This window comes from Mytilus edulis, chromosome 10 (assembly GCF_963676685.1).
Source record: "Mytilus edulis chromosome 10, xbMytEdul2.2, whole genome shotgun sequence".
NCBI classification, from domain to species: Eukaryota; Metazoa; Mollusca; class Bivalvia; order Mytilida; family Mytilidae; genus Mytilus; species Mytilus edulis.
Genome location: NC_092353.1, coordinates 17,751,575 through 17,768,014, shown reverse-complemented (window position 1 = coordinate 17,768,014; position 16,440 = coordinate 17,751,575). Strand labels below are relative to the sequence as shown.

The window sequence follows — 16,440 nt, the reverse complement described above, 5'->3', positions numbered from 1 at the left end:
GGAATAGATTACCTTTGCTGTATTTCGCAAAGTTTTAGGAATTTTTGGTCCTCAATGCTCTTCAACTTCTTATTTTATTTGGCCTTTTTAAGTTTTGTTCGAGCATCACTGATGAGATTTTTGTAGTCTAAGACAACACGCGCGTCTGGTGGAAATGCAAAATTTAAATTCTGGTATCTTTGATGAGTTCATTTACACTCATTGCCCAGCCAAAATTACAACCATTCATTCCATACGAAACACTTTGCAGAAACCCTTAATGAGTGTATTTGTTCAGATCCTAATTTTGTCTGAAATGTTCGTCATTGGACATATAGCAACCAAACAATCAATCAATCAACCAAATTTATCAAATGAAAAATTTATCAGACAAAAAAGGTATTTTAGACAAAACATCTTTTGAAAATTTGAAAGAAAAAAAGAAGAGGAATTAAGACGAATTGTGTGCTGAACAAACTTAACTGGATAATTATGCTATAAACACGTCAATAAAAAACCAATTAATATTTTACTTTCATTCCTGGAAAACAAAATCGAATGCATTACTATATTCCGTTCAATATACTAGATAGTTTCGTCACATAAACATTTTGAAGGCTTACCTTATTTAGGAACCTGCAATTCAGTGGTTGTCGTTTATGTGTAGCATATTTGTTTTTCATTCATTTTTTTATATAAATAAGGCCGTTAGTTTTCTCGTTTGAATTGTTTTACATTGCCATATCGGGGCCTTTTATAGCTGACTATGCGGTATGGGCTTTGCTCATTGTTGAAGGCCGTTCGGTGACCTATAGTTGTTAATGTCTGTGTCATTTTTGTCTTTTGTGGACCGTTGTCTCATTGGCAATCATACCACATCTCTTTTTTTATGTTTACATAAGGTTTATCAATAATTCAACAAAATTATCCGAAAATCGTTCTGAAAGGACTATGTCACCGGCCTTAAACAAGAGAGGAATGATGAAATGTATTTAATAAGTTCCTTTTAAAATTATATTATCTTAGATTAGGAATATTGTGTCAAGAATGTATTCACGGAGTTTTTCGGCAATATCTTTAGCTGATTAAAGATATGCTTCCCACATAAAATCGTGATATGCAGTTTGTTGATTTATAAAGAACATGTACAGGACATTGGATGTATCCGTGTTTTTTTTTACCAAAATTAGAATATTTCTGTGTCCGAAGCGCTTTTCTGGATTTCAGGAACACTGTCAAGTTCTCGAATGTGTGTTCATACAAATGACCACAAGGGACACAAAGGCTATAAAAACACACATTATCGATTCTAGTAAATATTATCATTACATTTATCCAGGAGAAAACTAACAAGCAAAACGGTCACATTTTCATACACCATAGAGGAACATTCTAATATATTAAAAGCTGTTTTTTAAAATAAAATCAGGAAAAGAGCTTCGTGTGTGATAAAGCACTTTGAATATCTGTTTTTAGTAATTAAAGTCCAATGGCGATAATGACCTTCTTCCTATTGAGGTTCTGTCGTGATATAGTATCCTTTGCAGCCGTCATAAAATTGAGAAAGGAAATGGGGAATGTGTCAAAGCGACAACAACCCGACCATAGAGCATACATATCATTTTTATGAAATATATAAAGCCTTTGAATATATGTAGGACAGGGAAACTCCAGAGTTGAACACCAGACAACCTATGGGTTCTTACATCGAGATATAATAGAAATAATCAACTTTAACGGAATATGGTCATCGTAAAGAAGGCATGCTGCTATGACATATAATTTAAGTTTGTACAGCATATTAAAGTTTGTTATGTGTATGTTCCAAAACGAAAAGGAAACCTAGCAGGCACAGAAATGTATACAGTTGATCATGCACTATACTCATGACGGAGCGTGACTTACTATGTGTGCCCGAGCTGATACGCTAGGGTTCATATTAAGTCAACAAAGCTGTCCATCATTTGGCCTGGTCATACCGTCAGGCATCAGAGTAATCTAGATGTAGTGAGGTGTATGTACTACTCCCCACAATGAAAAATATGTGGTGCCTAGAAATAAACGTAAGAGCAGTTTACAAGTTACGTAAATCGGAAATTTATAGAAATATTTTAGAAATTTATGACTAAGAGGGATTCAGCATGAACTTGTATGCTAATTCAGGATTTGTTTGGTTAATAGATATGTTAAGTAATCAAAAGGTTTTGGTTCATTAAATGATTTGATACAAGAGATCTAGACGTCATGAACCAGAAAAAACCTTTGGTGGTCTGAATACACTCCGTCATATCAATTATGATAACATATGGTTTAGAACGGATATCTGAACAGTTTTCACTGTATTATGTAAAATTTAAAAAAGTAAAATAACAAAAAGTCCGAGGAAAATTTTAAATGGAAAGTCCCTAAGCAAATGGCAAAATCAAAAGCTCAAAAACATCGAACGAATGGATAACATCTGTCTAAAAAGATCGTAGATTATCCCCGCGAACAATTATAATATCCCTAGAAAAGTCTTGATAAGCAGAAACATACAAGGCGTTGTGGTGGACATGAAAATGTCCAAAAAAGTAATAACTTTACCTTGATCAAGGTAAGAAGTCATCTTCAGCGGTACAGGAGATCTAGAAGTGAAATGATGCAGCCATGTACGTATCAAAAGCCTTTGTCAAAGGACTAACATATGAAGATTGCTACAAAAACATGTAACAGAATCCCTTGACTATGTGACAAAAAAGCAACACTATCAAATATGTCTTTATCAATTGACAGAAAAAACGAATAAGGATACACAAAGTGATCCTACATACCAGACTTATCAGAAAGGTCAAATAGATCAAATAAAGTACAAAATTGGAAAACATTGAGAACACAAAATTCAAAAAGATTTTGCCAAATATTATGATGTTGTAGCAAACTAATACTGTCTCCTGGTAGTTGTAATCAATTGTATCAAACTATAATTTTAGAGTCGATTTTTTTTTTATGAATGCGTTTCAAAAATGACTATTTAATCTAGGTAGAGACACTTCTACCAAAGTACAAACTACTTTTCGCACACCTGAATAACTCGGCTGTTTTTAATTTTTCTTTTTTTGGATGTGTATTTTTTGTGATAGACAATAATTTTTACCTTTTTATTACTAGAACATAAATATATTGAATTGACAAAACATGCAAATCAAGGATTTAAAAAAGATAACAGACTGCTAAAGTGGAAAAAGGAGAATATTATCATTTTTGATCGTTATACATTACTAGCTTTGCATTTGTAATATGCAAATTATATTATATTATTCATTATTTACAGTTCCACAATAGAATATACAACAAAACAGAAGTTTTTAATATATACTTTTTTATTATCAACAAGCTTTGATTTCTATAATCGTTAACAACGTCATAACTAATAACAAATTCACACAATCTTCAATATCAGACGACTTCACTCACCCGTGACACGTTTAAACGTGTTCTGCATATAAAATAAAAATTAATGATAATTCTCGTTTTTTCAATTTCAACAAGAGTTTTTTAAGAAATAATTGTAGAGGTTTCATGTACGCTCGAATGATACTTTAAAATTCATTTATAAGCACACTATCTAAACTTTCAATTTGATGGTTGTCTTTATGAATCATCATTTGTATATTTAAATATTAGTATCACATTTTTCCTATACAAAAATAGTAAAAAAACAAACACATACGGAATCTTTTGAGCTCCCCTCCCATGTTCATCACTATGCATAATAAAGTTTATTTGAGTAAACATAAGCAGCTTTTAATCAGAATTTCCATGGTTTCTCAATATTTGGTACGGGGCAGACCAGAACATAAAGCTTTCAAATGTAACAACCTTTCAAAAGTCTTATTGAAAAACAGCAAAATACTTAATCTGAGCAAACAATTTACAAATATAAAATGCAATTTTAGTGAAAAAAATCATAGCCATTACAATGTTATTTTTGACTAACAAAAGGGGTTCTGAATACATCTACAAGAAGTCACAGAAAGCATTATATTGATCGAATTTATTATATGCATTAGCTTAACTTTCGTATTGATAATTTCCCCTCTGCATTCATTCGTCTGACAAAATAATGTCCATTGTCAGATTTTTTTTTATTGGTTATGTTTATTACATTAGTACATTTCTAGCTTTAAAATTTTGTCCAAGGTTAATCATATCCATATATATATATCGAACTTCTAATGTATACAACAATAAACGCATTTTCGATGTCCATGAATAAATCGATATATATTACAATAGACGACCACCTGTGTCCTAAGGTCAGACCTTTTGGCCTGACTTCAAATAATTATTTTGCACTTTGTCCCACACGATGTATATTACTCGCCACATATAATTGATTACATGTACACTTTGATTGAACATTTTATTCATAAACATCTAAAGAGATCTCTTTCGATTGAGACAGTGACCATAAAATGCGAAAATAATTAAAAATATTATAATATTGCCATTAAATGAAGACATTTTTATCATAAAAAAGAGGTTTGATATTGTTCAAACTCATTGTGAGGAGTGCACAGGGAAAACAGTCACCAGTAAGAGCAAATGTACAAAGGCTTCAAAACAGAAAAAAATACACATGAACAAATGGAGATATAAGTCGTTGAGACAGCAATTAAAATACAAAAATAAATAACAAAAATAAAACGCGCGTCTGGAGTAAAAACTTATGAGCCTGGTATCTTGGGTCAGTTTTTTTCTTATTTACGAAACCTAAATCTGAACAATTAAAGTTATGAATAAAAATAGACCAAAGATATGAAGATAAGCAGCAAATTCCTTACAGGGAACCATAACTAATACGTACAATAAAGCAACAACTGAAGAAACTCTGAACTGTTGAGATTGTTAAAGATGTATTAAAAAATAGATCTCAGACCTGCATAGCAATTTGTAATTTAATCAAATAATACTGCGAACACTGCATCACTTCAGACGAAGTAATCAAATGTAGATAAAGTTACAAAAATATTATATAATCCTACTTCGTTTCTAGCGGGAAGGTTACCAATTCAGTATTTTCGTGCTCAAACACCATCATTCTCAGATTAACAAATGAAAACTTAAATTAAACCCAAGATTCTTAACAAAGAATTATGTAAAGCTTGTGACAAATTACCACATATAAATTAATGTTATTCTATAGGACATACATGCATTGAACTATGAATTCAGACTCCATTCGTGTAAATCACAGGAAAAAAGGTCCTGCGTAAAACGCTTGAATAAACTTAATGATATAAGTGAACAAAATGAACACAGTTTTGTACAATTAGATTAAATGATCCTATTATGTAAATAAGCACACAATATATTCTATAAAGTAAAAGCACCCTGAAAGCAATAAAAACAAAATAATAAACATCAATACAAAAATAACGCTCCTGGATCTATTTAGCATCAAATTTATTCTTACAAAAATACTGGAAAACAATAAGCAAGACGTAAAACTATTTCAAATATTTTATCAACATCTGTTGATAAATATAATCAATATAACAGTATGTACAATATACACTGTAAAATGTTGTTTTGTTTACAATGACAGTAATTAATGTCCAAGTATAAAACATAAAGCGCCTGTACATTTCACTCATGTTCATATCAGAGTACAATGTGTTGTAGAGCTTTACCTCATGGGTCTACTAGCACTCATCTTTACGAAATTCTTTTTGTAGCTATCAAAAGTAGAAACATAGTATGTGTTCCATTAGTGAGTGAACAATTGCAAGCTTAAGAATGAAACATTTTAATGTGATATTCTGTTTAGTTTGCCTGCGTGAAAGAATATGACGTAAAAATATTTCAATGATTGGTTGTATATATATGCAATGATACACTTTTGACTCGAAGTGTTTGGTTATGCAGGTTCATTTCTAATTGTTTGATGTGTGATAAATGCATATTTGATGCTTTAACGTTTGCATAGAAACGATGAGTATGCGAATGAAAAATCAAATTAATAAAATGAAAGACTGTGGTTTTATAAACTTATACAAATTGTAACTGTTTCCAATCTTAAGATAATTATGTTAAAGAAATTAGATGTAGTAAACCACAAAGAAACGTTCCTAAGAAAATTAATATTTACTTATAATCATTTAATTTCTTTAATTAATATAAGTAGATGTATAGATGTACATTATTTAAAGAATATTCAATTTCATTTAAGCAAACATTTGTACGGCCTTCAATTTGTTATTAGAAAAGTGTTGAATGAATTTAATTCATTCACTTCGTGGTTAATTATAAATCACCACCAATAAGGAGCTTAAGTTTTGCTTTTAATTTCAATATAACTAAACCATCAAATAAATATCCTATATTTATTTCAATATTTGTTATCTAAATCTGAAGACAATACATACTTTCATTTGATATCCAAATATGCCCAGGAATGGATACCCCGTATCCTTTGTTTTTCTATGATTATCAAATCTTCTCTCTAAAAAAATGTCGGTGTTGACAATTTTTGTTTTTTTTGGCAATTTAACAAAGACTGATGAGATTTGGATTGATCAACGATGTCACCTATCTGTTAAATCAGGTTATCAGCCTTCGCCATAATTACAAAGTAAACGATACTCAATTATATTAATCAATTTGGGGTTTTCAGTTTCTAATATTGTAAGTAAGCAAAAATCATATAAAAATGCTTTCTTTTTATACTGACGACTTAAAAATATTACCAGATACAAGAAGGCTATTGGATTGTTTTCTGCTTAAGACAGGGGAAAACAATCTATGTTTACATATTTTAAATTCATTAGGACTTATTTCATTGAGAATCATCTTTTCATAAGTATACACTAGTTCTATGGAGACAACATTTGTCAGGTATTAAAAAGCATGATTAGCTTAAAAGATATTATGAAAAGTTTATATTCCAGATTTAAATATAAGTCAAAATGTTTAATAATAAGATTACATAACATTATTACAAAATCTGTAAAAAGCCTTAAGGTAACAAGTGTAAAAATGTACAAAATATTCATTGTAAGAAAAGTATGTATTATGTAAACATGAAACTATTTAATGGAAATGCATAATAATGAGACTGCATAAATAAATTAATGAAGATGCGGTGTATATATCAACGAGAGAGCAATAAAGCGATACAAAATAAAACGCTCCCGGAGGTCAATATACGGTTTTCAGCAAAAACACCCAACCCACAATATGTCAATCTCTAAATTGCCCCGATAATGTAGCAGATAATAAAAAGAGATCTTCAATGAATACTAAAGTAACCTAAAACATTTAGATATAAAAAAAAAAAAAAAAACTACTGACGAGTTTATAGCCTTGGGACATTGACATGTATATGCAGGTATAATGCATTAGCATAATATAAAATAACTACATTTACTTTTAAAAAATAAGTTGAAGGTTTTATATGTTTTCAACTGATAGTCTTGAAGGAAAAACGTTGTTTATAAAAGATTTTTCAATCATAAAATAGTGTTTGCATAAAACATAGGTCAAGTTCTTCCCGAAGTTAAAACATAAATGAGATTGCATTTTGCACAAGCTATGTTTAGTTATCATTTATCACTAGGTTTTGAAAGTTTCCAAAATATTAAGTTTTATGCTTGATGGTCATACATAAAGACTTTAATTCAGCTATTACAAATGAAAAAAAGAAATAAATCTATGCGTAGGAAGGTATCCTTACCGAAAGTTTGCAAGGTTGATAGGTTGCAGGTTTAAAGAGACATATTTGTGGGGAAAAGTATGGTTTACCGCAAATCATCTGCCGGGTGTTTTCAAATTTAGAAACCCACGCGTGCATGCTAAAACTGCATTTTTATCAGCGTTTGGATAACATTGTAATTACAACATTCCGCCCAAAACACAAATATTTACTGAAAGAGACACTTGGTAGTTAAAAATCATACCATTGACAATTCGTTTAACATTCCATAAGCACCATAAGGGAGTACGTACAATTAATTTGAAGAAAATGCGAGAAATGGGACTGTTTTTTGTAGATATTGTAGACATTGATTAAAAAATTACATGAATATTATATTTCACACTACAGTTTCTCCTTTACAGCATTCAGTTGAACTACTCTCCTTAATATGATAAATTTTACCAGTATCTTCCATTTGCTTCCTTGCATAACTTATCAAGTTCTTTTCTTGACTCTTGACCATGTCCTTTATTGATCTTATAGTTTCTGGGAAGTTGAAGTCAAGAGACCTCTCTTTAACACACATTTCATGATCAATTTCGATCACGTTTTTCCCTAACAAAGACGTAATTGGTATCTGTGTACTTGTTAAGAGTTTGCCTATCTGTGCTACAGCCTTGTCATATGTTTTTGGCCTCTCTAAAGCTCTATGTCCATTACTTCCAAATAGTTTCTCATAATTGTCATGAATTTCATTGGTCGTGCATGGAATACAAACACAAGCTGAATTCACAGTACTTTTATATGTTGTTACTACTTCTGAATTAAGTAATGAATAATATAACCTATGTGTCCTGGAAGGTCTAATTTGTTGCACACACAATTCGTTGAAGTCTTGTACTACTTTCAATGTACCATGGTTTTCCTCACACATATCACAGAAACATCTTGCATAGGTCATTCCAACGCTGCGCGCTTTGATATTCTCTCTTTTTAAGCGACTAAGGTTATGTCTTGTGTCATGAAATCTACTAACAAGTTTGTCAAAGTTGCTCAATAAATCCACTTCGTCCAAGTCATCATTTCCATAAGAGACATTGTGTCTTCTCTTTTGCAATTGTAATCTGAATAAATCCTGACCACATACTGGACAGTCCCAAGCTGACTCTCTTAACGGGGAAATGTACTTCCTAACACAGTTATGACATAGAATATGTCCACATGGAAACGTATCGGGAACAGTAGAAACTTCAACTGAATGCTCATATTCCTTAACTTCATTATTATTTCGTTCTTGAACAGGGATTCCGTTCACATTCACATCAAACAGTTTCAATAAATTGCCGGTTTCCGCCATGTTCTGTATCGGTTATCATTACCTAATTTATACATTTATTATGTTGTTTACGTGGTGTGGCCTTCAATGTACATTCAACCATCTAGGTAGCTTTGTTATCATTCTCGTTAAGTCAAAATCTGTCTTACCTCAAAAACGTTATTCCTGTATACACGTATGTAATAATAAATGAACAGTTCAATCTATTCCGGTATTGATTAAAAGTCTCACCATGTTATATCACTATATAAGGCTTACTTGTGAGAAGTTGGCTATTTTATCATCGTATTTTACTTTCAAGTTCATTTTCACCTTTTGATGATATGTAAATTAACGGAAGGTGCAATGATACATGTAATACATCCAGGTGAAACATACTACCTGTACTGCATATAATTTTAGATGCCTTTACCGTGCCTGAGTAACTAGAGATAAATCGATATTAAGATATCAGTCAAAATTTACTAGTACACTGTTTATAAAGTGAACCTCGCATGGTTTCTCAGGTGAATTTTTTTAAAGATTAGGTGGACCACTCTGCGGCGTATTATTGTTCTACAAACACTTCACCTGTTTAAACTCCAATTATAAACCAAAATATAAACCGATGGTGAGGTCAATCGAGCCTATTATTTATTTAAATCATGGATTGTTATTTAAAACTATCATTCTAAAATCAGTAGTAAGTCCATAATAAAATCCACAAAAGTCGCAAATATTAGGATTATCTGCATACCTTCTTGCTCGGTTGGAACCAAATTAAGTATCCAGTAGAATTAATGTTTGTTGGTCATTTATCTTAGTAAAAAAGAAAAGTCAACTTTGAGAGAACGTATAACATAATCATATTAATATATATAATAATAATATACTATATATGTAATAATATGATTAGATGAGGTTTTATTACAAATGTCAGTTACTAACAATTTAGAAATGATAATCTCTATCAAAATCTAGGAATGCAAATTTAATTAAAACTTATGATTAGTAAATAATTTTCAGGGATAAATTCAAAAGGTATTTTTAATGTTCTATTTTAATATAGCACAATTTACTATTACAAATCTCGACGATTCTAAAATTGTGAATGACCTTCAGCAGTACTTTTTTTCGGAATAGATATACATTGGAATAAAAGTAATCTCTTATAAGTTGAATTTGTAAATGTTAATTAGTGTTGCTGACAAAAAGTGTGTTATGAAATAACAATGCAGTGGTAACTGATCATTAACACACACATGCAGATGTATACAATACAAACATAACATTGTGCTGGGCAAAACATTGAATATGGTTACCCAAATCTCTAAAATTGTTTTATGGTTCATATTAGATGTACCATTGCGGGTTTCAAATATATATATATACCGGAAATTAAAATGTGAACAACATAATAAATATAAGCTATCAAAATCCTCACAAAGTATTCTATATTTTAGTACCATTATGTACTTCTGGTTTTCGCAGATTTCTTCCTGGAAAAATATCAAGAAGTTGACAAGCTTGATATTGATTAGGTACAACAGTAAACCTTTCCATTTGAAATTAATTCGTCCCGGTAAAATACATTTAAATAGTGCAATCATTGCATCTTAATCAGAAAAAATCTATATTATTTACAAATGAAAATAGAAAGTATCGACATTGGAATATTTTATACCGTGAATATATTGAGGTGCTTGCACTTTTATTCTCTTATTTCACCAATAATCCATCATTATGCAACCTGACATGTGTTGATATAAGTATGTTATATATATATATATACAGGAAAAATCAAATTATTCTTTTAAATGCTCATATCATTTTACTTGGTTTATAGTTCTTTTCGTGAAATAATCGGATATATTGTGTCATGTAAACTTTATGAGGTAAAGACTTCAACAGTTACAAATAATCCACAAGATAATTCTAAACTTAATACATCTTCTTAATACATTGTTTATCCTTATTCAAAATATCCTTCCCTTTTGTAAAACGTTCAAAATGTAATCTGAAAACAATTTACATAAACGTACATCAAATGCGATTGAACACTCTTAACTTGAAATATACTAAAAAGAACATAGACTATCGTAGAAGTTTTTTTTTTTTTTTTTTTTTTTTTTTTTTTTTATAGATTTCTGTATTTATATGAAAAAAAATATACGAAAATATGTATCAATATTTTTATGATAACTTTTGTTAATGGGAAATCATAAGGGTAGGGTTAAAAAATACGATAAAAAATTGAGATCTTGGATACGAAAAGGTTGATAAAAACGTTGTTCTTTTGTCTCTTGTGGGTAATTGTATCATAAGCAATCTCAACATATCTTATTTTTTTTTCATTTTTTTTATTTTGGGTAATAATCACAAATAAAAAAACGTAAATTGATTAAAAAAATAAAACTCCCAAATTCCAAGGAGTAATGCAAAAAAAAAAACCAACCCCCAAGCAGTTCAATATCTAGAATGTAACTAAAAGGTTCAAAACGACAGGATAGTTCTAAAATATTGCAGCATATTTTTGTCAAGGGTCTTACATACAAATATCTCCCAATGATACGATATTCCCTATTATGATTTCCTTTAAAAAGGGTTACTGCTCACAAGGAAGCTATTAAATCAAGAGTTCCAAATGATGAAGTTGAAATCATCCCTTCGTAAATTTTACGGACGCCATCACGATTTGGTGGGGTTCCTGTTGCTTATTTTTTGTTTTCGATGTTGTGTCGTGTGTACTATTATTTGACAGTTTTTTCTTTTCTATCTTGGCCCTGGCGTTGTTAGTTTATTTTCTACTTATAAAATCAAATATCCCTCTGGTATCTTTCGCCTATCTTCTTCTAAAGACTTATCAGTTAAGCTCAAATCACAAAGGTTAAAATGCCAAATAAAAAAAAGTAAGTAAAAGAGCATTGAGAACCGAAATTTCCAAAAGGTTTTTTTCAAATATAACTTGAGGTACATTATTCCTTGGTCAAAATGATAGGACATCCAAAGTTTATTTTAAAGATTTGGCTATACTGACTTCTAGGCTGTAGTTTCATGTAACCTCGAGAAGGATCTCAACTAGAAGTGTCAGTAGTAAATACATCATTGCCTGAACATTCTAATTTTGAAGATAAATCTAGAAAGTAAAAAACCGCTTCATGCGCAATGAATTTACAAAATACCATTTAGATTAAAGAATCTATATCAACTGGATTCTATGTATTGTTTAATTTGTTCTCGTCCTGGTTATGGAAAAAATATTGGTCACTTGACATTGAGTAAACAGAACCCAATCTATAAATCTTTCAATTAAATCTTTGATCACATGCCAATTTCAATTTTCTTAGAAGATACCAGGCCTATCCGAATATCGTTAAACGTGAGGGATAGGATAGGGAACATTCAAATGTCCTAATAATCTGTATGTCAAATCAACGGAAAACTAGAATATTTAAGCACCAAAGGAAAATTCTTTAACTGCAAAGGCATGCCATAACGCATAAGAAGAGTTTCACTATTTAGGGTATTGCTTCCAATCCTGATGCTGGGCATCACGGCTTACAACTTTTCATAGAACCATTGCTTGGTTGTGTATTTTCGACCAGGAATAAGTTAAGCTTTGGTAAATTCAATAATTGTTTGAACACTATTTTTGATTGATTTAGAAGGTCATTTACCTGTATATGCCTTAAAATGAACATTTACCTAACCTTTAATGTATTCTTGTATTGAACGAAACAAAGATATTTAAATACTAGATTTTATCTTTTGTGATATCAAAAAGAGAAAGCTTTAACTGTTTATTTTATTCACAATTTTGATACAATTATTCAATTAAATAAATTAAATTGCTACATAAAAGTAGTAATACAATTTAAATCGTTTATCTGATTTCGTAAACTTTACACACAGTACAAATAAATATAGTTTTAATATCTTAACTTGCAAATAAAATATTCATTCATTAAACGTGAGCAACATAAAAATGTAAACACTTTGGTTATAAATTCGATCGTCAATTTTTGAATTGTGGATATGTAGGCCGCCATGTAATATTTACTTGATACTTTTTAAACTTAAGGTAACTATAATTTATCTCAAGTCAGTCATAATTTATGGTTTGTGTTACGTTAAATGAGTTTACATTTAACATGCCGTTCCTAAAGTGTTATTTTTATTTCATTTTAAGAAATGTGAATCATATTATGTAAAGTGGCTAACTTCATACATCTTCCACAAGGAGTATCGTTTGTAATAACAAAACAAAACTACTAGATTGATGAATTGTTATGCATCATTGTTAAAATAACTTGCTAATAATGATAAAAAAATTTAAAAAATCTCAAGTATAGTACTAAAATAGATACCATGTTACGGTAGATATTCCCAACTTTACAATAAACAAATAAAACAGCACGTTATACATTTCATGCGTCCGAACCGCTTTTCATGATCATTTACCTTCATCAGGAACGCTCGAAACCGAATATTTGAAAGCCAGGGATGTATGAGAATCGACAAATCAATGACAAAAATTATCCAACAAACAAAACGTGATAAAACTATGAAACAAAAGCCAAGACAATGTCAGTTTTACTTAAATCAATAATATAGATATTACTGCACAAGTTAATTGCATAAATGGACAAGATATTATTGGAGCATCAATAAATTCACAGTTATGTGTCTGCACTTTCATTATTTCACATGATCAAATGTCAGGTTTGTTCCCAATAAAACGTCTGGGAAACAAACGCATTACATCAATGATGTAAAATAGACAGAAATATACTCTTTTGAAATACTGTGAAAATAATTATGGTACTCTTTAGATGACTAGTAATATAGACGACAGACAGAATTAAGATAAGTAAAACACCAATAAATATAATGGCGTTATACTTGATGTGACCATAAATTATTCATTATGACATAATCTGTTCATGTTAAATTCAGTGAAAATGTAGACCTATATATTTTGCAAATGTTTCATTGCTTAAAGAACCAATTTCTATTTAATAACCTTTGTACTGAGATCAATCAAATGGACATCCAAAACTTTTTTTAGAAAATTTCAAGCACCTTAACTGTGTCACTATTGCAAATATCTTCAAAACAAACAAATATCCTACTAAGTGACATACATGTTTATTTATCTAGTGTGAATTACATGTACTAATGAGCCCTGTGTACTTAAATATATGCATGTATATGTTCAGTGATTCACATAGTTGTACTTATGACCTTATCAAAACGAAAGAGTTAAGAATTGTTTTGTGCTATGTTCTTTGTTCCTTATGTTGTGAGAATAAGGAAATTGTAGTCCTCCTAATGATATTTTAATTTTCAAATGAGAATCTTAAATCAATGTACTCTTTTAAAAAGTTATTGCAAAAAAGAAGATAAAGGTATTCAAAAGGCAATGCATATATAAAAATCAATGATGTGTCCAATGAAACAGAGAAATCAGTGTTACTACTCATTAATTTATAATTAAAAAGACAAAAAAAATCTCCTAGACAGTAATATATTGATCTTGTATACTAAAGAAGAAGTATTGATTTATTCAATATTTTTGTATGTGAAACTAAATATTGTCTATAGTCGTTCATGCCTGACATATAGATATATTGTCTATAGTCGTTCATGCCTGACATATATATATATTGTCTATAATAATAATATAATCTTTTTTTATAATATATATATATATATATATAAATATCATTAAGTTACCATGGAAAACATTGTAAGAGTGGCCAGAGTGACTTCCTTCTACCCCCCTCCACAAAAAAAATCACAAATGATACCATACGCTTTACGTATTCGATAAACAAGAAGTTGAAGTGAATGAATATGAACACATTACAAGGTAAAGCATGTTCACATGAAACCAGATAGAAAATTCGAAGAAGCTCTTATCTGTTGTTGTATAGAACACTACCTTAAACAGCTAAAATAAAATCGTATGATTTAGAAGCCTTATATCTGACCCTTATTTTGATTAGTATCTTATATCTTAACACTTTTTCTTAAGTACATGATATAAGGAAATAAACTCTTCAAGATAACATATGTTCTTCCTTATTAATTCATTGAATCTGAGTCTAAACGCGTTTGGTGTTTTAAAATTGGTAAGTTCATCATAAAACGAAAAATAATCTAAGTGTCAAACAATTTCTTGAAATTAACAAACATATAAAAGAAATGACTGACAAAATCAAAACAATATGAATGAAATGCAGACCCCCATAAAAAAATCATACGAGGAGTTGATAATACTTTGTCTACTTTATAATTTCAGATCAAGCTATTATAACATCAGCCAATGAAATATTTGCCTTTTAATTATTAAAAGTGTTTATCTGTACAACAAAACCAGTAGATCCCAAAAGATCTTTAAAACAGAAAGTAAAAGGCAAACACGGAATAAACATGTTATAACTTTAATGTGTGGAAGTGCTTTTCTGGATTAACCTTCATTAGAAATGATGAAAGCGGAATATTTGAAAGTCCAGAATGTATAAACCGAAAACGTTGAAAAGCTATACACCAAAAAAGGACCTAAAAAGTAGCCAAATCTATCTAAGGCCAAAGCGTAGACATCCTTATCTTAAAAAGATAGAACAATCTATATTGTATCAATGAAACCAAAAAGATTATATCATTATTATAATAAGCTATTTATTTGTTTTAAAGCTCTTCATTGCTTTTGGATTTGGCTTCAAAAGTGTTTGTGCCAATCTGAATAGTTTAATTATTCAAAGAGTTATGTTTGAGTATTGAGGTTCTTCATTTTCACCCTGCCAATGCACATGGTTTCACTGTTTTTTGAGTTCACATGAAATCCTTAGTGTTTGTGTGTTAAATTAATCTTAAGCTTGAGTTGTATTCTTACTCAGTTAATGCAATAACCTCATTGATAAACTGATGTTGCCTTGATTGGTATATGTTTGGTGTGCCAAAATTTAATGAAGTTTATTGTTGAAACAAATATTTACAAACTGAAAACAGAATAATAAATTTGTATTATAATGATGTACCTATACATCAAAATGACAGACCAATATTTTTTTCCTTCTCAAAAGGTTCTGTCATAAAAGGTTGAACATTGGTAAAATACTGTTGCCTTCATTTGTATATGTTTGGCTTCAAATAATGTTCATCCAAAGCATAACTTATGAAGTGAATTCTAGAATCTCAGACTGAATGAAAACAGAATCACAAACTTGTATCATATAAATAATAAACTAATTCATCAAAGTATCAATCACACAGTTCTTAAAAAGTATACTGCTAATGTATTCATTCACAAACTTACAAGTAACTTGAAAAGGCAATAAAAATTGCACAATTATACCTCAACTGAAAAATACGTTGGATATGTGTGTTTTATCTGCATGAATAAACTGAAGTGGTTCCTATAAGATATAAACTGAATAGGAATTATGTTCCATTGAAAACTATAAAA

At 29.9% G+C, this 16,440-nt stretch overlaps 1 protein-coding gene across 1 annotated transcript; it reads right to left on the bottom strand.

The window, feature by feature from the left end:
- Window positions 1-3,320: 3,320 nt before the first annotated feature.
- On the bottom strand, window positions 3,321-9,579 carry LOC139490522 (uncharacterized). Its single transcript, XM_071277309.1, has one exon. It carries the CDS (start codon window positions 9,009-9,011, stop codon window positions 8,052-8,054), a length of 960 nt encoding a protein of 319 aa, XP_071133410.1. The 5' UTR covers window positions 9,012-9,579; the 3' UTR covers window positions 3,321-8,051.
- Window positions 9,580-16,440: the final 6,861 nt, after the last annotated feature.